The 22,180-nt window shown below is 35.3% G+C and overlaps 2 protein-coding genes across 3 annotated transcripts in view; one reads left to right on the top strand and one right to left on the bottom strand.

Moving 5' to 3' along the window:
* Positions 1 to 887: 887 nt before the first annotated feature.
* LOC148598899 (uncharacterized) lies at positions 888 to 2,879 on the bottom strand. The gene has a single exon (XM_088561036.1). The coding sequence runs from the start codon at positions 2,690 to 2,692 to the stop codon at positions 1,622 to 1,624; it is 1,071 nt and encodes a 356-aa protein (XP_088417162.1). The 5' UTR covers positions 2,693 to 2,879; the 3' UTR covers positions 888 to 1,621.
* A 5,649-nt stretch (positions 2,880 to 8,528) lies between these two features.
* Positions 8,529 to 22,180, top strand: part of LOC148598898 (replication factor C subunit 1-like) — a 37,508-nt gene continuing 23,856 nt past the window's right edge. The window contains exons 1-6 of one of the 2 annotated variants that reach the window (XM_088560567.1): positions 8,529 to 8,624; positions 17,706 to 18,095; positions 18,747 to 18,843; positions 19,173 to 19,259; positions 21,330 to 21,523; positions 21,876 to 22,032. In XM_088560567.1, the coding sequence (XP_088416693.1) occupies positions 8,544 to 8,624; positions 17,706 to 18,095; positions 18,747 to 18,843; positions 19,173 to 19,259; positions 21,330 to 21,523; positions 21,876 to 22,032 (1,006 nt within the window). In that variant the 5' untranslated portion in view covers positions 8,529 to 8,543. Of the gene's footprint in view, positions 8,625 to 17,705; positions 18,096 to 18,743; positions 18,844 to 19,172; positions 19,260 to 21,329; positions 21,524 to 21,875; positions 22,033 to 22,180 lie in introns of both variants that reach the window. The other variant, XM_088560565.1, reaches the window with a different exon arrangement.

The raw sequence follows: 22,180 nt of genomic DNA, 5'->3' as shown, positions 1-22,180 counted from the left end.
GTTTAAGAAATTAAGTTTGTTTCTGATACTTCGGATATTGATGTTACATATCGATAGTGAGTTGTCGGTGACCGATGACCTAGTAGATGATCCTGGACCAGGGTTCATCTCTATGTTACCGATGATCAAAATAAAATGGAGTACAAAAAGCAGAAAAACAATGTCAATATTAGGATTAACTGACTGCAGGATGGACAGATTGACGACGAGAAATGTACATTTTAGATTAATACACAACAATTCAAAGAAGGTGGATTTTGACGGTTTTAGTGGCCCAGATTTGACAAATCTTCTGTTGTTGAATATACCAATGGCTGCCCTGTAAGTACTAAGGTCACTACCCATCATCTAATACAGGGACAGATATAAGGTAAGTTACCACAGTACAGCCATGGTTATAAAGTGTAACCCGTATCAAATCATCATCACCAAGAGAAAAGATAAACAGATATAAAAATGTACAAAGAGAAACAATATAAAACACAAGATATGGAGACATATACAGGTAAAAGACAAATATCATTTCATTGGGGAATTTAGGGATCATTTTGAGAGATTTTCACGAACACAGAAATGCATTAAAATATGGTAAATCATAAAAGCTGAAAATTTGTATAACTACATGTACTTGTATTTAGTAAATTTAGATATAAAGCATCATTCTAAATAATTGCAGAGATATATCCATCACAATGCACATCGTACCCATTGGGTGGTTTTGTCAGGATTGACAGATCCGCAGAACTGCAACAGCAGAGGTCTAGGACATGTATTACAGTTCTTCAGGCCTAGCAGCAATCCAAAATCAAAACAAAGTACAAAATACATTACGATGGAAAATACATAAACTACAGTATAAAAATATATTTTAGAATAATTCTGAACACGGACTACAGTAACTACAAAACACAAACAAAATGAATTATTCGGGTATCATGAGTAATTTTGAATGCAATACCATGATATTTTGAATTCAAATGACATTATATTTCATTCATACACATCAAGCAGCATTTGTTTTGATTTTAAATAGCAGGAATGAATGATATACACTTGGTACTTATTATATACAATATATTAAATAACTACTGTTTTTTTAACAGTGTCTACAAGCAAGATATTGGTATTAAGATTATAAAACCTGGTTAATGAAATTATTCCAAAACGAAATCAACTACTTTTGATTCGCCGGAAAAGATTTAACTCTTGAAATCGTTTTTATAATTAATCATAAAGTCCAGAGAATTTATGAAGTTGTCGAGGAAAAACAATGAGAGAATGAACATCTTTTAATCACACATGTGAAATTTTCTAGTCAAGGTAAGTGGTCTATTCTAAATTTAGCAACAGGAAAAACCCTATGGTGGAACAGGTGAGTATCAATAACCAGGTAACAATAACAATGAAAAATCACGTGTTTCACTTTGACGTGGATATTTTAGAACCCAATACACAGTTCTAATATTAAAACATAAAGAGTACACAGACAAAGAAAGTATTTGGTTGACAGTTATGAATTGTTAATTTGGCAAAAGTTTATTAAGTTTCTACAAATTTATTGTTTATAATAACTAAGTTATTCTACACCATCATTGCTATTCTGGTCATCATTCCAGACACTTTATGACGGTGGTTGCTCCCGGATCCTTCGCTCTAGGTTGGAGATATCGTCATGACAGTTTATAATAAGCTTTGTACTATCTTCTGTACGCTTGACAAATATTCTGCCATCGAAGGTCCAGTAGGCCTCTATCTGATTGTCATTTTTAAGCTTGGCAATCCTCTTGACTAGACTTGTTCTGAACTGCGTCAAATTTTCAGAAATGAATGTACCGTTAGAGTCATTTTTCAGTGCTTTTTTATTGGAGTACACCAGATGCCTAGTCCTATAGGATATGAATCTGACAATCACCTGCGATTTACCATTGCGCACTTTACCGATGACGTGTGTCCGACCTATGTCCTGAAGTTGGATGTTCAGCTTCATTTTCTGGTTGCATATATCTAATATGAGTTGGTCGGTATTTACTGGATGTGCGATTTTTCCGTCATCACCAATGGGCACGGGTACATTGTGAAATCGGAGGCTTGTTCTACGGGAATACTGTTCTTGGTTTTCCAATCTATATTCCAAGTCAGCTATTTTCTGATACAAAGCATCAATGTCCCTTTCGCGCTCCTTGACAGCAGTAATACTCTCCCTTGTCACCCTTTCAAGATGGGAGATTTCTATAAACTGCTTGCAAATTTTAGTCTCATTGTGTTTAATATCAGCGCTTTGTTTCGCTAGTTCTTCTCGCAGTGATTTTGTTTCTGCTTGTACCCGTTCATTTACTTGTTGCTCAATCATGGTTGATAATGACTGGCCGATTTTACTGGCTAACACAGGGATGATAGAGTCAAGCACCTCGGGACTAGATAATATCTCTAGGACTTTGTCAGCGAGGTTTTTCTGAGCGGCTAATTGCTTCTTTGTAAGTGGTTTCAGCTCTGTCATATCACCAAAGGAGTTACGTCTCCGGATTTGTCGCTGTGTCTGCTTTTCTGTTGCAGGCAAACCTTCGGGACTTTCTGGACTAGGCCGTTTGTTATTTGTAGGGTCAGTAGAATCAAGAGAATCGAAACCAGTAGTCGAAGTTGGGTTGGGCTGTGACTGTGTAATGAAAGGCGGATCATGTATGGGGGCGTCCATGTTTGTTTTTGTTTTTGTTATTGTTGTTGTTGTTTGTGAGTCCGAGCTCACTATCGAGTTCACTTCAAAAAGTTAGTGTATCAAACAATCACTAAATCAGCTGAATATCAATTGTAATGTACATCTACATTAGTATTAATGTTACAGAAAGTTTCTTTATGTAGCATTCATGTTTTCCAGCTTAAATCCCGAAATTCCGACGGATATTTTTCAACCTACCATGTCCTGTGAGCAGTGTTAATATCGTTATACCCCCATGTCGTACGTAAAGTAAACATCACATATTTGACATGGAGTATGATCGGCGGCGGAGCGATATCATAATGTAAACTTTGCAAGGAGAATAACTCGCGGAGTGTTATTTTGATAGTTATAAATTGAAACGTCTACCCTGGTTACGTAATTTGGTTGACGACGATCTCTAAGTCAAGTTCATCTATAAATAGACTTCCCTGACAAAAATGCCGTTCTGCGGTCAATGGAAGACGACGGCCAACGCCACATGTCAGCAACAGATATGTTTGTGTGCACTTGATGGAACCTTGTGAATTTACTATCTGAAACCACACGGTCATGCCATAAATCATTTTGGACTGAGTTAATAGCGGCAGTCTCTGTGTTTCTCCATTGAGATTTACATGGAAAATTACCAAAGTTCAGATATGTATCTAGGAATTCACAAAGATTGTATTTTTGAATAATCTGTAATTGAAAGCGCCCGGAATGAAACCATTTCGAGAGTTGGTATTTGGTAAACAGGTAAAACGTCTAATAAGAAAACATTGTTTCGATATGCTCTTTGGTTCCATTCTACAAAGTTTCCCAAAAAAGTACAGTTTTCGTTTTTCCACTTCGCATATTAATGGGTTTAGTCCTAACATACTTTCACACATATCCGTCCTTTTTCGGGGCTTGAACCTCTGAATGTCCTTTACAAAGAAGTGTTGGAGACGATTAAGCTGAATAATGTCTTGATTTCTCAAACCGGACCAAAAGTCACAGCCATATAAGCATGTAGGCACGACGACAGATTTATAAAGTTTAAGTATTGCTATTGGATTGATGTTTTCAGTTCGAATGTTTGTAATTGCAAAGTACGAATTACGACCTTTCCTGCAGGCGGAATTGATTCTAGCTGTAGATTTTAAGTTATCACACACCTCAATACCCAGATAAGTATATTTATCCGTTATAGGAATGCATTGTTTGTTAAGTGTCCATTGAAAGTTCGATTTAAATCTATTTTTGCTGAAACACATAATGCATGATTTTGTGGCACTAAACTGGAATCTCCAATTATTAGCATAATTAGAACATATATCAAGCATCTGTTGGAGTTTAACCGGCGAATTTGCTACGCAAAGAATATCGTCAGCAAGACATGGTGCACAAGAAGTTATACAGTCAACCCCCATTTTTGGATTACATGTTTCAAGTTGTTTTAATAAATCATTAATGAAGACTGAATATAACATGCTAGATAATACACCTCCTTAACGTACCCCTTCATCAACAGTACAATATCTAGATTTGCATTGATTCATTACAACTGCACTTTCAGTTTTTGAGTACATATCATCAATGATACACCAAGCTTTGCCCCTTACTTTCATATTATATAATTTATACATTAGGGCTTTACACCAGACTGTATCGAAAGCTTTACGGCTATCAAGGAAGGCAGAATAAACATTACTGTGTAATTCCATATTGTGGAATATAGTTTCATGAAATATAAATGAGGCTGTCACATCCTAAACAGCTCTGAAATCCTTGTTGGAGGGGGTTAGGGAATATATCAGGCGAAAGAACATGGCACTGTAAACGAGAAAACAACAGTTTCTCAAACACTTTCAGTATACAGGAAAGAAGACATACTGTCTATAACTGTCACGAGAAGATTTATTCTTATTCCCTCCTTTGTAGATCGGTACGATGAAACCATTTTTCCATTGCATTGGAATGCGTGTTTGAATCACTATTTTATTAAACAGAAAAGTAAGTGTATTTACTACAATTTGTCCGCCATATAACAAATGTTCGTTTTGTATCAAGTGCGTCCATATTTTTTGTCTATATCGATGTTTTATGAAGATACAAAAATATAATACACGACAAATCCGATGAAAACATCTCACTGAGGGTATATTAATCTATCACTAGCGGTGAGATCGTTTCATTCAGTCGTGTTGGACTTTGGACTTTGTTAGCCTGGAGCTATATTAACGGTAAATCGCAATAATTGGAAGTGTTAATACTAAGTCCGCCGATCCGGGAGCGTCTGATGAAAGCAGAAAAAAAATTGAAAGAAAAATACCTAAAAGTCGTGCGTTCTCTCACCTTAGCTGAACTAAAGAAATTCGATAAATTCAAATACAGACTTGATGGAAGTAGAACTCAACCAAGCCATAGAGTATACTGTATCATTAGACATACTCAAAGAACGTTGTCATTATGCCTCGAACGCTCTCTATAATTAATTTCAGGATGAGATAGGTAGGCGAAGAAGAGCAGGCGTAACATCTCCGAGAATAACTAGGAAAATGCGGTAAAGTACACCACAGAAACAAAGAAAACATCACCAACAAGTGAAAATCAAGTGGTTGATGAACTGTCGGACTCAATGAACGACCTCTTCATCACACAAAACGAACCTTTGTATGAAAGTCAACCATAACATAATTCAGATGTGTCCGAATCCGCTGATGACAGCATCACTAAGACGGTCGCCAACGAAACCGTTGAAACGTCAGTAACAGGAAAATCAGCTGAAGATTCAGACAAATCAGAGACAAAATCAAGGCCTCGGACAAGCAAGAAATTACAAAAGACTGATAAACCAGTCATCAGTAATCAGTACCAGTGTATATGCAATGAAAACAAGTCAGACGTCGACATGATCAGATGCATTTTTGCCAAATTTGGTTCCATTCTGCCTGCGTTCTAGACAAAAACGATACCGATGTAGGTTTCTGGGTCTGCCTAGGCTGCAGACTCCTTCCATCTAGAGTTATAAACATTGAATCAATGTTAGAATGTTTTATTATTCGATACAATGAGGTCGAAGTGAAACTTGAGAAGACATCACAGGAAGCAGAAATTCTTCAGCAGGAAAATATCCAGCTCCGAGATAGACTAGATAAAACTGAAAGGCGAAAATTAAACGAGAAAAAGACAGATGTAAACGTAAGTAACGATGACGATAGCGCAGCGAATCTTACTGTCGATCATACGAAACCTGATACGCCTGAAGGTGGAACACTACTTGCCGGAAGTTGCGTGATTCGCGACACAACAAAGACCGCCTTTCAATTAGACACTGAACCACTTTACGTCCGCGGAAGTATAGTGTCGGACATCACAGCAGAACTCCTTAGTAAAACAAATGATGAACAGTATGAGAACATCATATTACAGATTGGTAGCTACGATTGTAAACGATTGTATTTTTTTTAGTGGAGTCCGAGTTGCTCATTTGCTTTTGTTGCTTTGTGTGTGTGATTTTAGTTGCTGTATGTTCTTTGTTGTGTATGTCTGTTTTCCATGTCGGGTCTTTGTCCCTGGATTACATTCTTTTGATTACCGCTATAACCTTGGTTCCCTTGATTACTCTTTTGTACCAGTGCTGAGTTCGATGAGGAAACTTTGCGTGATGACTATCAGACTCTTCTTCAGACTGCGCAGAGTAAATGTGAGAACATTGTAGTTGCAACTATCTGCCCCCGATTGGATGACATTTGTGGCAACACTAGACGTGGTAATGTAATACTAAGTAAAATTGCATCAAATGAAAACTGTTTATTTGTTGAACATAATGACTCTTTCAGATTACCAAACGGTGCTGTAAATTGTCTCTTGTATGCTAAAGATGGTATCCACCTTAATAGAAGAGGTTCAGCAAAGCTTGCCTCAAGCCTTGGTATTACTGCCAAAGAGACACAACCAGCAAGTAAAGGTAGTAACGGCCCAGACAGCATTCCTACTTTGGGCCAACGTTGGTTCAACGGAGTCATTTACGTTTGGCCAACGTAGGGTACACAATGTTGGCCCAACGTAATACCAACACTGACCCAACGAATCCCCAATTTTGGCCAACATAAGCCCAACGTTAATCCAACCATATGGCCAGACGATTGTATTCCTTAAGGTATTAGAACATTATTTTATTATGTATATCCTGGTCATGCCGCAGCGTGCTGATGTGCACTCCTACAGAGTAAGGGCTGCTATTTCCCCTCAGTTTATCATATAAATTTTTTACCGTTAAAATATACCAATGACAAGCTGATTGTAGTTTACAAGATTAAAACAAGAAAACCTATTATTAAATTAGCAGTTACTATGAGCATTGGTATACTAATTATAAAAAATTTGCAATTTTTTTGCATTGAATAGACATATGATAATATATGTCAATGTTTTGTGTTTAGGCTGAATTTACATTGAAAATATGTATACATTTATTTAATGAGAGAGAATTTTTGTTTTAAAAAGATGTATTGTGGTCTTAGTTACAAAGCTGCATAAGGGGGAGATAATCATGTACAATATTGTTTTCATAGGTCTCACTAACCACTTCTAACGTTTCCATTACTTTACATGTTAAAAAAGTAATTTTCAAAGTCTCACAGTGAATTCCCAGGAAAAATGATATCTTAAAGTTGCATACCGATGCGAAGCTTGGAAAGTAAGGCTTCCAAAATCATTATGCTAATGGTACGATGATTATAGAAATTTTTCACAAAATTTACTTGAATAAATAATACTGAAAATCCACATTTTTACCTGTTCTGCTAAATGACAGCATGGAGGCAAATTACTCACACATGTAAACAATATTCATACACTTCTGTAGTTAATTACATATATGATTTTAAAGTACACATTCTCAGCTTTATTTTGACTACTTTTAATCATAATACACACAAATAATGCACTTACAATGCACATGTCTAGGTTCAGTGTGTTTTTGGTACTACATAGGAGGGGGGGTGGCCATTTGACCCGGAAGTGGTTAGTGAGACCATAATTAGATTTGGTTATTCATAATAATTATTTTGTGTTATTAAGTTCTAAATATTAAATGCGAATACTTGGTGCATGTATATTAAACATGCAGTTAACAGAACTCAAGAAAAGAGCCAACTACACTTTTTGAAGGAAGTAAAACTATATTAATAAATATATATATTTAGATTTAGAGTTGACCCACCTTGGTATCGCAGTTTAAATGCAACACAACATTTGCTTTCATACATCCTGATTCGCTTTCTAGTTTCACTTTCTTGAGATCGACATTAATTTTTGCATCAAGAATAATATTAAGTCTTTTTTAACATATTTGTTACCAAAGTCGTTTCGTCTTTCAACGTTGGTTCAATGTTGGTTCAGTGTTGGCTCACTGTTGGCTCTGGGTTGGACAAATGTAGAATAATGCAAATAATGTAATCATGGTTTTGATTTAAAAATCAAAATTTAACAATACTCTCACGCAGATTTCGCTTCTAAAACAAGTTTTTAAAGAGAATCATAAAATGAAATGGTTGTTCAAATATAGTAGGGCCAATGTTGGACCAACGTTGGGCCAACGTAGAACCTTTTTATGATATGAAAGTATTTAAAATTTCAAAATGTCGTGTTTAAACATTTGCTTGTCAATTAAAAACCATTTTAGTTAAAAATAAATCAAGAAGAAACATGTCCTTAACTACGGACTACTACATCGGGCAAACGTTGGGCCAACGTTGTCTTGCCAACGACAACTAAAAGCCAACGCTACAACCATCAGCCAAAGGATGCATGCTGTTTGGGGGTGGGCTGGCAAACCGTGGTGGACGTCGAAGCTTTGGACATGGCCCAGCTAGACATATTTCAAAGCCTGGGCAGTGTCCATAACGATAAGCAGGTGCACCCAGACTACAGCCATCAAAAGGTAAACAACAAAGATGGCCGTCATAATATGAATAATGATGGGCGTCAAAATGTAAACAATGGTGGGAGTAGGTGTTGGTTATGTAATGAAGACAATCACATCTCTAAAAACTGTAGGTATGTTGACTATATACAATGTAACGCAAGCTCTAGATATGGTCATAAAGCAAAACACTGTAGTTATTAGGTTATTAGCCATGATGTTAGTGCCGTACATGGCGACAGTTCAGATTACGTTGAGTCTGTATCGACGAAAAGACCCTCTGGTAAACGACGTCACCATAGCGGTCGGAAAAATAAACGACAACCTACAAAATCGTCGGTTGACTTCCTAACAATAAGGGGCATCAGGAGTAAAATCCACGAGGTAAACAAGTATTTGAATGAGTATACACCTGATGCCTTGTGTTTAGTGGAGACTTTCCTTCCGTATAACGACAAACCCCACAACTTGCACTGTAATTACGTTTAGGTCGGTATGTCGAACTGGTTCAAAAGAAAAGGGTGATTTAGGCATTTGTGCGAGTTCTAAATTGAAAATTCTTGACGATAATCTCGTTGGCAGTACGAATGATGATCTAGAACGGCTTTGGATTTTATGTCGCTTAAATAACGTTAAAACGGCTTTGGGCGTTGCCTACTTCCCAAACGACGGAGTAGATAAGCCTACTACTGATAAATTGTCTTTCGAACTCCTCGAAAATTGTTCTTTATTTAATAGTCTTGGATACGAAATTTGTCTAACGGGTGATTTCAATGGCAGATGTGTCAGCAAATGCGAGTATACTGGCAAAACGACAGCCACTGACGGAAAGCAAAGTTACAACGGAACTAGACGTAATCGGTTTAAAGAAGCCGCTGGCTTAAAAATTGTAAACCTTTTCGAATGTTGGGATGGTTTCTATAGCAGAATATTAAATGACCAGAAATTGGTCATTGATTACGTTTTACTTTCGGGCGGGCTATGCGTTGGCGTGAAATCTATCTTCGTAGATGAGATAGGCTCTTTAGACCTCCACAGTGATCGTGTTATGTTGCGTGTCCAGTTTCGTGAAACATCTGACGGTGCTCGAAAGAAACAGAACCCAAAACGCTTCATGTGGAAAACTGAAGGTGTTGACTGGGATCTTTTCAAAAGGAACCTATGTCAGATTTTCAGTGAAAATGGGCATGAAACATCTAACGATGTAGATAAAATCTGGGATATTTGGAAGTCAAATGTAAATTCTGCCGCTGAAACAGTCATAGAAAGGGTTCCGGTGGTGAAAAATTATAGATCATTTTTGGACAAAGATCTTGATCGACTGCTTAAGGAGAGGCGTGTCGCGAATAGATTACAACGAATACATAATAAAGCGCGACAGCATGATAGTCAGCTTGGCAGACACTTATCGGAGGTTTATAAAAAAACGTTACACGAAGCGATTAAGCGGAAGGAGCTAGATAGAAAAGTTAGAAGTCTGTCCGTAAAGAATATGCGACAGAACACGAATACGAAGCAATTTTGGAAATTGCTGAGAGGACCACTGGATGACACAAACCCGAGTCGAATAATTGATCCTAATAACAGGGAACACTATATAGAGAATGCAGTTCAAATTTGTAACTGCCTTAGCTCGTACTTCAGTAAAATAGGTAAAGACATAAATGTCAATCCCGCTTTCAGATCACTAGTTACTGATCAGTTATCTGAGATTGTGAAAAACCGCGGTCGGGGCGAGAATATTTTATCCGTTACTTTTTCACGCGAATCAATAGAAAATGCTCTACGTTGGCTAAAAGCAGAAAAGGCACACGGTTTTGACGTTTGGATGCCACTGTCAGCCACAAATGAAGACCTATTAGACAGTTGACAGTACCGCGTCGCCAAGATAGTCATGCGGAATGCTCTTTTTCTCGAACTAGGATGGGAGCCAGTCATCGCTTTCATAAAACGACAAAAATTTGCGTACTTTAAACGTCTTGTTGACCTACCGAATGACAGACTGTGCAAGCGGGTATTAAACGAAATGATTCGTCGGAACAAAAATATTTGGAACTACTTTGATGAGATTAACACGATAATGGGTGAAACCTGTCTGGAAAATTTCAGTCGGCAGTATGGCAGTGTCACAAGACAAAGACTATTTCTTGATGTTGTATCGAAGAGTAGTCTTGGATTCTACCAGCACTGCCATATCAAAACTGGAATGCAGATGTACCTAAATGACACTAGCAACTTTAGATCCTCGCGGTTAAAAGTGCTTGCCAGAACGAACTGCTTAAGTCTAAATAAGAATCTATTTAGAATGCAGATGCCTGAAACTGATCGGTGTCCGCTATACGATTCGAATAGCGCCGAGGATTTAGAACATTTTTTTACTTACGTGCCCAGCACTCGATCATATACGGTCAAAATATAATACGGTTTTCAACCCGGTTGTAAATACTGGCTTGAACTTCAGTGAACTGTCGCCAAGTGCCAAAGTTTTATTTCTTATTGGTGATATAGATTATGCTTTTAACGATGATGTTGGTTTGTCATATGATTTCTATGGTAGAATGTACCTTGTCGAATTATTTAACTTTCGTCACAGTATTCTTAATTAGTGTTTTTTAATGGAAATGATGTTTTTTTGTTTTTTTATGTCATATTTTATTCTGAGACTAGATTTTATTGATATTTTACGACTCATTCACTGAGATTGATATTTTACGCACGATGATGTTCTTGAAAATTGCTGATATTTTTAATCACAGAAATAACATTTTATGTACTATGATAACCATGACTGTGTTTCTCACAGGAATTTTATATTGATGAACGATAATATTTTCTATTGTTAATGCAGCTGAATATTCTAGCAGTGCTATTGTACATTTTGTAACTATGATAGACGCGCCTTTACTTCTACCCTGGTAGCTGGTGCCCCCGTTGTAAAGGGGTAGCTTCTAAATAATATATCTTTAGATGTGACAGCAGTACGAGTTCGAGTCCCGCGGAGGGAACGACCAAAAATTTGCATCGCCAATTTGACTGTTCTAACATCATTGGGAATTTTTCAGACCCTTCTATACGTTTACATATCTTCCCTGTATCAATTTGATCCGATGGGGCAGTGTAGCGAATAGAGTCGTCACATTCTGAGACGTTGTATAATAGTGATTTGTTGTGACATGCATTAATAATTTGATCCTCTATCCTACATAATAACATCTAAATGAACTGTCCCGTACTACCATACATCGTGTACTAAGTTACAGCCCTAGATTAATCCTACGAGGAGGAATGACCCGGCAAGCGAAAGCTATATTTTTATATAGCCCAGCTGGCCGAGTGGTCTATGGCGCTGGACTTTGTGCAGGCGGTGTTGTCATAGATCTCACAGCGGTATGAGAGTTCTAACATCGTTGGGAATTTTTCAGGCCTTTCTATATGTTTACATTTCTTCCCTGTATCAATTTGATCCGATGGAGCAGTGTAGCGAATAGAGTCGTCACATTCTGAGACGTAATATATATATATATATGTGTGTGTATCTTACCGGGACCACACGCCTTTTTCCTTATAGGTTCAGGTTCATTATAATCAAAGTTATTTCATCTTCAGTTATAATGCCTCCCGGAAGTTTCCCTAGGAAATTTTTGAAAAAAAACGAGAAAATGTGTCCGAATTTTTGACCGAAGCCAAAAAAATTGACTAATCCGTTGGGAAAAAAATTCTGTATTTTCCCAATCACTTCATTAATAAGGCTGATTTTCAAATGAAATATTCATTTCGGGTGCTGCTATGTAAAAATAAATTGCATGTGATAATACACACATTAGTTATCATTGCTGCTGTCCAATCCATTTCAGCTTTATACTAAATAAAAACATTGTTTAAACTAACTAAACGTACTTTAGTCAACTGTAAAAATCCTTGGTCCGATTTCCCATTGGTCCGAATAGCACAAACCTGTTGGCGGGAAAACAAAATGGAAGCCTTCATGTAGCCCGGATTTTGTTGTGTTATCTTCGTGAAAAAATGGTAAATACATATACCAATAGGCTAATGTAGTGATATGGATGATGGTGTTTATAATCAGAATTAAACACATGGCATTTTTTTTTCATTATAAATGCATGATCATCGTTAAGTTAGTTGCATTTGGTCGATTCACATCGATTACGCTTGCCCCGTGCAGGTCCGGGTGTCAAAAGAATAGGCCTGCAGCAGCGCTAAGCTTGTCGTAAAAGGCGACTAAATAGTGCTCAGAAACCTAGCCGGGGGCTAGGCGCTCTGCCCACAGAGCAACTGGGATGTGTGCCCCAGGAGGTGGAATGGGGTACCCCTGGCCCTGGCATGTTATATGCTGGGGTTGTCAGGCTATAATATGGAAAACCTGACCGCAAACCATAGTGGTGCACTGTGTTGGGAAAGATGCCACATTCCTCGCACGTTAAAGAACCCTGCTGTGGTATTCGATAGGAGTAGGAACCTTTGCGTGCCGCCACAGGAGGCTAAATTGCCGACCTTACCCTTCCCCCCTTTTTCCAGTGGCAATCAAAATTTGTCGTCCCTATTATCCTTGTGTCCCATCCTTTTTTTTTCATTTCATGTTCATTTTATCATCCATTTCATGTTCATCGTCTGAATATAGCTGAAATATTGCTGCTCGGACGTTAAACCCCAACAAACAAACAAACAAAATCGATTACGCTTTCCTATGATATCCCGATTTCGTTAAAAGTTCGGGCTACCGTCTATATTTAGGATCTTTCTTATTATGCAAGAGCAGACTCTTTGGGAGTGGACAGTGTGTCAATACATCCTTCCTTAATTGAATTAAGTGGTAGATATAATTTATATTACCAAGTAACAATGTATTAATATGCACATTGTTCATGTTCATTTGAACTGAGTTGCCCCATCCTATCAGAGATGTAAACAATTGCATTTTTCTGTTGGACACTGGGCCTAACAGAAAAGCAAGTTTTGCCAGACCGGATCTCACATACTTGGCGATCGCAATACTGGTATACCAGTATTGTGCACAATGTCAATGCTGGTATTCAAAATTTTGTACAGCGATGTCCTTCCACCGATCGCTTAGGTTTGCATGTCCCTGGGGAAAAAGACCTACTTGGAAAGAATATGAAGACCTAATCAAATTACTACAAGAAACAAGTCCACTTAAGACTAAGACCATTGACGATTTAAGACTCACTCTAATAACAGTAGCTGTGTATCACCACCTTAATATGTAATTTTATCATGATATTTTGATTTGTGCTTTCATTAAAATAGTGCTTAATTTTCTTCTAACATGTACGAAATAAATATCATACAACAGTTTTTGCAGTCTTTCATATCAAAGTGAACGTTACTAAATCAATAAAAGTTAATACTGTAAAGAAATGAGTAATTACAAAACAGTACTTGAGTTAAATTTTCATATACTCATGACAATACTTGCATGTACTACAATACTATAGATATATATGTACATTTAAAATTTATTTTTCTAAATCACAATACTGGTATACCAGTATTGTGATTGCCAAGTACAGGACATTCACCAGACCTATATTGTCATAAAAAAATAAAATAAACATGATGTGCATGGAACAAAAGTTGTGAGATGTTCCTCTCACAAATTCCCCCTAAAAAAACTGTATCTTAGTAGAAATATTGCACAAGTTGCGTTCTGATATTCAATGTTTATGTACATGTAATATTAATTATCATTAAGAAACAAACAACATATTTGATAAATTGTTTGTTGCATTAATTATGCAAATTTGAATACATGGCGCACATTAAATTAATATATTGCACTTGTTTTGAATTCATGGAGCAAGGAAAATAATACAGTGCCATGCAAAAAGAGGTTATGGAGAACTCTGACATTTTCTGGAAAAGGTTTTTGACATTGCCAGGAAGCTACATGTAGCTTCAAAACAAAGTCAGAAGTCCTTGTTCGACTTCCATTTCAATTCTAACCAAAGTTTTAAAAATAGCAGCAATGGCCGTGCATGTATGATTTTATCATTTTGTCCAATCAAAATTGTTGATCTATTTTTAGAGACAAACAGATGATTAGTACTACACATTTGGATTAGTAAACAAAGTAATCTATCAACTTTTGTGTATTCAATTTAAATATTTTCAAATAAGTATTTTCCCCTCTGTTGCCTAATGAAATTCTATTTTTAGCACAATTTCAACTCAAGACAGGTTTATGATAATTTTTTGTCATTATTCCACAGTTATACATGTATTAAGTATTGGTCTCTGAGGAGTTCATTAGTATCATAAATGATAATTTCAAGATTGTTAATATTGCCGACATGCAACTACATGTACAGAATGTAGTGAAGTTAAATGTACAAAAGTAAATGAGGAATAACTTTTTATGTCATTTTGATACAAAGTTAAAGTTTACCAGCAGAAATTTTAACCAGCATTTGAAGTTTATAGACTGTAATCTCTGTGTGTTATAGTCAGGCTTAAGTGATCAAGAAATTGACATTTACTCCACGTAATTGGAGAAATAGGTAATTGTTTACACGCAAAATTTGGACAAATGTTGAGAGTTGGGGGTAATAGAATTGTCACTTGAACCAATGTTGGGCTTACAGCTCTTAATGTCTTTTTTTATACTTCAAAGATTTCTGGTGACAAAATGAGACTACATCATGTAGATTATTTTTTGTCATCCTGAAATGTCTTTCTTCAATGAAGAAAATGATGAATGTTAGAAAAATCACTGCATGACATATTTCCTAACCTTTAAATATATAAAAGATGGGAGTTGATACAATGTTTTTCTGATATTCCGAGCCAGTCTTCAGTTTCCCCAAGCTGAAAAACAAAACTGCAGATACACAGGGTTATCACAGGTGCTTAAAATCCTTGAAAGTACTTGAAAATGAAAAGTCGAAAATTAAGGACTTGAAAGTACTTTAATTTCAAAAGAGGTCCATAAAAGTCCTTGAGAATCTGATATCATTTCAAATCAATATAAAAGTGTTGTTTAATTGCAGAAAAGAACATTTTTCTGACCATCGGACTTACTGATTACGTACAAAGTTTATAATATCAGCAATTTACGTATTTTTCCTATTATAAAAATAGTACCATTTCCGTGAAACTGGCGCGTAGTAATTTAGTTCTATTTTTTTATAAACGTGATGCGGTTTTGGTTATGTGGACGTCCTCGGGAAATAATTCATGGTTTCAATGAGAATTTTGTAAATAAAAGCAATTCAATTGTGTGATTTTTATTTACTTATAGAAAACGATATCACTTTTGATTGATTGTTCATTTTATTAATAAAATAAATTGACGATGTTGATTATTTGTTTTTGCCAGTCTGAGAAAAAAGTAGTTCAAATTTCGGGGGAGAAGTTTTCATCATGTCTGACCTGGTTTAAAATAAAAAAAAGTCATATTTATAGATGTCCCATGTAATTTACTTGAAAAGTTATTTGACACTTTGGTTCTTTATGGAAGAGTAATCAAGGGAACCAAGGTTATAGCGGTAATCAAAAGAATGTAATCCAGGGATGAAGACCCAGACTTGGAAAACAGACATACACAACAAAGAACATGAAATAACTAAAATCATACATACAATGTAACAAAAGTAAATGAGCAACTCGGACTCCCTTAAAAACTGGGAGCATGGACCAGGTGCACCGGAAGTGAGGTCTGGGTAGCTGGAAAACTTTCAGTGACTCTGACCCCTATGAACACTTACATTTGAAATTCATAAAAGAAATCCTTGGAGTAAATAGTAAAACTACAAACATTGCATTGCTTAACAGAACTGAACAAAACATCTCTACATCTAAAAGTTCAATTGAATACGATTAAATTTTTAAACCATATCCTTAACTCCCCTGATACACTAGTCTACGAAATGTTCAGAGAAGTTAAAAACAACTTGTGGATGTCCCATGTAAAAAATATACTAAATAAATTAGGGTTCTGTCATCTTAACTTACAACTTAATAACCTTCTATTTTATATCAAAAGAATCAAACAAAGACTACACGATCAGTTTAAACAAAATTTAGTAGGCTCACTAGCTATGAGTGAAAAACTGTCATTTTCCCGTAAAATATTTATTCCATATTTATTCCGTCTAAAAACCTCACTATATTGATTTATGTAAATCTAGAATAGAAAGATCTATCATCAGTAAATTTCATTTGAGTGCACATGCACTAGAAATAGAAAGGGGTCGGTACAAAAACAGAGAGAGAGAAAAAAACGTATTTGTAAATCATATGATAGTGGGAACATAGAGGATGAATATCAGTTCTTCTCGGTGTGCATCCACTACACACCGCAAAGAAATCAATACAGAATGAAACTGGACAACCATAATTTAATTTCTTCATCAAATCCTCACCTCACACCAAGAGATATAGCATATATATTAAATAGCAGTTCTATAGAAATACTAAAAATAACTATAAAATTTATGAATGAATGTTGGAATCGAAGGTCAATTTAATTTAACAAATTATATTAATATATAACGTTAAAATATAGATTAATCTGTTTTGATCGGATTTACACTACTGTCGCACCATGGTCATAAATTTAATTTACATGTAATGTACATGTGTATATTACATTGTTCTGTTTTTGTTCATGTCTATTGTCTGGCAGGTGTCAGTTCTCAAATACATATAGATGGCGTGAAATGTCTGCATACGGTGACTGGCTGGATAGGGCCAACTCAAGCAATACACCTAAAAGCCTTGATGTTTTGATAATCAGTGTCCTTGAAAATCTTTAAAATTGTCCTTAAAAGTCCTTGAATTTTGTTGTAAAAAACGTGTATGAACCCTGGATATCATATTATGTGTATCTTTTTTGAATTGAGATGATTTTTCTTTGGTGGACTCACTGGAGAACATACAAAAAATGTAGTGACTCCACTGTGAAGAGTGGAGAAATTTAACTTTTGGCTGATGGTATTGTACATTTAACACATTTTTAAAACAACTTAAACTAAAGAGTGCAATTTCTGATGACAAAAATCTGAGTTGAGTAACATTTTTAGATATTTATCATATGTGTGAAGCTGTACTTTCTATGAACAGGACATCAGAAACTTTTTTGGAGCATCTACAGTTACAAAGCACAGCAAAAATTCAAGTAAGGATGAATCTAAATCTTCCAAAACAGATTCAACAAAGACAAGTAACTTGAAATGTAAACCTAGCTTAGAAAAACATTCTTCAAAAGAAAAGACAAAAGGTGAAACTTCTAAGAAAACTATCAGTGTAAACAAAAAGACACCACAGAAAGAAAAAAGTAAAAGTAAGAAGAATGAAGACAAAAAGATCATACAAATAGACTCTGACGAGGACGAAAATGGGAATGTTTCCCAGGAAAAAACTTTACGTGATAAAAGGAAATCCAAAGATTTATTTGCGGAAAGTGATGAAGATCCAACACCACAGAAAGTTTCTAAGAAGTCGAAGAAAAAGGTAACGTGTAAACATGTACAAATGTAAATTGATATATATTACTAGATAGAAACAACTTTGGTCTGTTCTTTTAAATTCATGTTCATTTTATCCTCCATTTCATGTTCATTGCCTGAATATAGCTGAAATATTGCTGCTCAGATGTTAAACCCTAATAATCAGTCAATCACTTCATGTTCATTTTATCCGCCATTTCATGTTCATTGCCTGAATATAGCTGAAGTATTGCTGCTCAGATGGTCAACTCCAACAATCAATCAATCGTGTTTCTTTTAAAACATATAAGGTACAGGTAAAAGACGCAAGTTTTTATAGGTATATGACCACAAAAAATTTATGCATGTACTTTAGTGGTCCTAAAACTGTTGATATTTAAATAAAATATATATACTTACATGTACCAGTAGGTTGACAATGCTTCTATGGGGTTTCTCTGGTAGTAACATGCCTTTCCCTAGTACTATTATAAAAGGTATACATGTACATGTATGTAGGTTCTAATATTTTAATATTTAGATTTAGTTACATTTGTACATACATTTTTAATCTGGAAAATAACGAGTCTTTCAAGTTTCTGTAGACTTGAAAGGATTATATTGTTCAAAGTAGTACAATTAGAATGCGTTAAATACTTTGCTTAATTTACAGCAGATAAGCAGTGAAGATGATGATGAACTTGAAGATGTAGTCAAGCTAAAGACCAGAAAGTCAAAATCGAAACAGAAAACACATAGAGTTATCGATTCAGGTACTTAGTATACATGATCAAAATATTTAAAATGGAAAATGCTGATCAGTTTCATAGGAGACAACTACCAGGCTTTAAAGTTTCAAATTAACTTTTTTACCTGTTTATAGCAATGTACATTTGTACCATTCAAAGAGAACAGAGTGTTGATGAAAAGAATTGAATGTCAATGACCTAGGAAAATGACAGCTTAAAGGTTTCTTAAAAGTAATAATTTTGGGTACTCCAGCACTAATTTGTACCCATGGGCCTGTGGCAAAATTTGAAAACTGCTTAGGCTAGAATTTTATTCTGATACTTCAAAATATATAAGTTAGTACAATTTTTAGATGATGGAGAAGACCCATTACCTCAGTCAGATAAAAAGAAGAAAAAAAGTAACAAGAATTTGGCCCCCGTTTATATTGATGATTCTGGTAAGTGATACATTGTAGGATTTTTGGTTGGTAAGCCAGAACAATTTTTTTTTTCTAATTGGTAGACCTGTGTTATAAGATCATACAATTGATTAATATTAGTGGAAAATCACATATTTTTATCTTTGTTTGGCGTAAAATGTTAGCAGGGGTCGCGCTGGGCTTCGCCAATGTCGCAATTTGCGATTTTTTATTTTATCTGGCGACAAAAATAGCCAGTTGACGATTTTCTTGGGCCAAGGTTTTGTATATTAAGATTGACGGGAAGTTTATCAGCAATGGATATTCTTTAATTAAACATTTGTGTTGACACCTGGTCAGAGTTAACTGACTTTGACCAGTTTACGGCTGAAGGCAATTAAAGGTAATTAGACCAGATGACCGTGATTGACAATATCCTCATGGGAGGTGTCTATCAAATGTAAATACATTATTGAGCCAATCAAAACTCTCATCACCTGGTCAAAGGTAAACACAATTAAGGCCATGTGCATGTGGCTACACACAAGTTTCATAGCCCTGTTTAACCATGTAATACAGTCAGAAACAGACTTACCTAATAATAGAATAAATTAAATCCAATTAACAATGATTATCCCATCAGGAAGTGTCTGAACACTTCGAAATGAAAGAATTGATAAAAGAAAATGGATGACATTTGTTTACACTTTTGCCATGTGACTTTTTTGGCGGGAAAATCGGTAAACAAATAGAATGGGGATTTCCGAAATCTAATTAAGGAAATGCTATTCAGATATCAAAATAATTAAACAGTGACACAATTAATGGTCCATGGTACAAAATGTAGTTTGATAGAAATTTTATCACTTGAAAAAAAAGAATCAGGTTTGATAAAAATAATAAATTATATAGTATTAGATATATTAGCCCATAAAGGACAAAGGTGAACATGTTTTAAAATCAGGGACTGTATGAGAATAGTAATATAAAGTCTTTGATAGAAGTAAAATACCTGTTTCTGGAGTAGTCCTTTATTATTTTATGCATATGAAAGTGATTGACTAGAGCTAAAAACGTGCTTTATACATACATCAAGAGTGAATATTGGGTATATGTATGTCATGAATGGAGAGGTTATTATGATGAATTGACAAAGGTAATTTATCAGTGAACTTAATATTGTCTTTTTTTTAAAAAAAAGTATAATTTTTTTATTTTTGCACCCTTTGGCTCTAATTTCTGAGAACTGGTGACAAAATATGGCAGCTGGCGATTTTTCTGGCGACAGAATTTTGGAAACCAGAGCAGCCCCTGGTTAGTCTTTATTTGGTTTCAATAAAAAAAAATTACCGGATAAGATAATTGGAATGGGTTAAATGAATAGGTACATGTTAATGTTTTGCCCACGTGCAATTATTCACACCAACTTTGATATCAATCGGCCTATCGCAAAATTTAAAATTCATGTCGAAAATATTGATAAAATATGAAGAAAATCTATATAATAAATAGGATAACCAATTGATTATCTTGAATAATCAAAATATGATCACTTGAGCCAAGAATGCTTGAAGATTTAACTTGTGAATGGGACAAGTTCCGCTCACTTGTTAAAATCTAGGCGTTCTTCAGCCTTTCATGAACATACTTTGGTTATTCACTCTTTCCAGTTAATTATCTTATGATTGCCTGAGTAAAAATAATTGATCATTCACACTCGGAAATAAATTCTGTAATTACATTTTCAGACTTTCTCCCTCCAAAATCCTGGGGAGAACACTGTTCTGTATTCCACTCTTGCATTTTTTCCCACCAAAATTTCACAACACAATATCAATCCACTGTTCACAGAATTTTAACATGTTGAAAAAAGCAACAAACAATGGAGGAAATCTATTTAATAAATAGGATAATCAATTGGTTATCGTGAATAACCAAAATATGATCACTCGTGTCAAGAACGCTTGAAGATTTAATTCATGCATGGAACATATTAAATGTAGGTGTTGTTTGGCACTCGTTATTTGATCTTTCCACTTTCCTATTGTTAATCACAGATCTTAGTATTTAATACTCACTGTCTGAAAAAAACAATGTCTTTGTTGTCAGATGAGGAAAAGAAAAAGAAATCTACATTAGAGTCCTACTTCAAAACTCCTAGTCCACATAAAACCAAACAAAAACTAGAGGTCAAGAAAGAGGACTCTGAAGTAAAGAAAACCCCTATTAGTGCCATGGATTTCTTTGGAGGAGGTTCAGTAAAGAGGAAAGAAAGACCAGTAGTGTCAAGTAAACGGAAACTGGTTTGTTTTTTCTGTATTTTTTGTAGTGATTCTTTATTTATTTTTTCCTCTTTGGACTACTATAAGTCAGGTACAAGTCTCCATTTAGAAAATTTGTCTGAAAAAGTGAAACTAGAAAATGAGGTAGAAACAAGGAATTTGTTATTGGGAGGTGTAGAAATCGAGTAGAGATGTTATCTTTCTCTTGAATATATTAACTGCTATTAAGTAAAATAAATTTATGATCAGTAACTAGAAAGTACTTGTACATAGGTGCATAACTAAACACCATAGTTTGGGTTTAAGGACATTATTTTCTTATATTCCCAGAGTATTCTTGTTAATGGACCTTAAATTATGTTTACATAAACAGGAAGAAGATGACAAAAAAGAAGATGAGATGGATGATGTTGAAATGCATGATGATGAAAACTTCATTAAAACCTTAGAGGCTTTAGATGAAGGAAGACCTGCAAAGAAAGCTAGAGTTGAAGCCCCTGAAAAGGAAGCCCCTGAACAGAAGCCAAAAGGTAGTGAGGTAGACCAGAGTGTAAAAAGCGGTTTATTATTGAGGTCAAAGTTCTTGCATTGAACTGATTATTTTTATTGACCTTTTATTTATAAAAAGGCAGGATTTTAGAAAGTCTTTCAGTCAGTGCCTTTATCCACTAGCCCTAT

This window comes from Perna viridis, chromosome 14, assembly GCF_037379345.1.
Source record: "Perna viridis isolate PV_CMFRI_1.1 ecotype Kerala chromosome 14, ASM3737934v1, whole genome shotgun sequence".
Classification (NCBI taxonomy): domain Eukaryota; kingdom Metazoa; phylum Mollusca; class Bivalvia; order Mytilida; family Mytilidae; genus Perna; species Perna viridis.
Note: the sequence above shows the minus strand (reverse complement) of the source record. Positions and strands in the feature narration are given on the sequence as shown.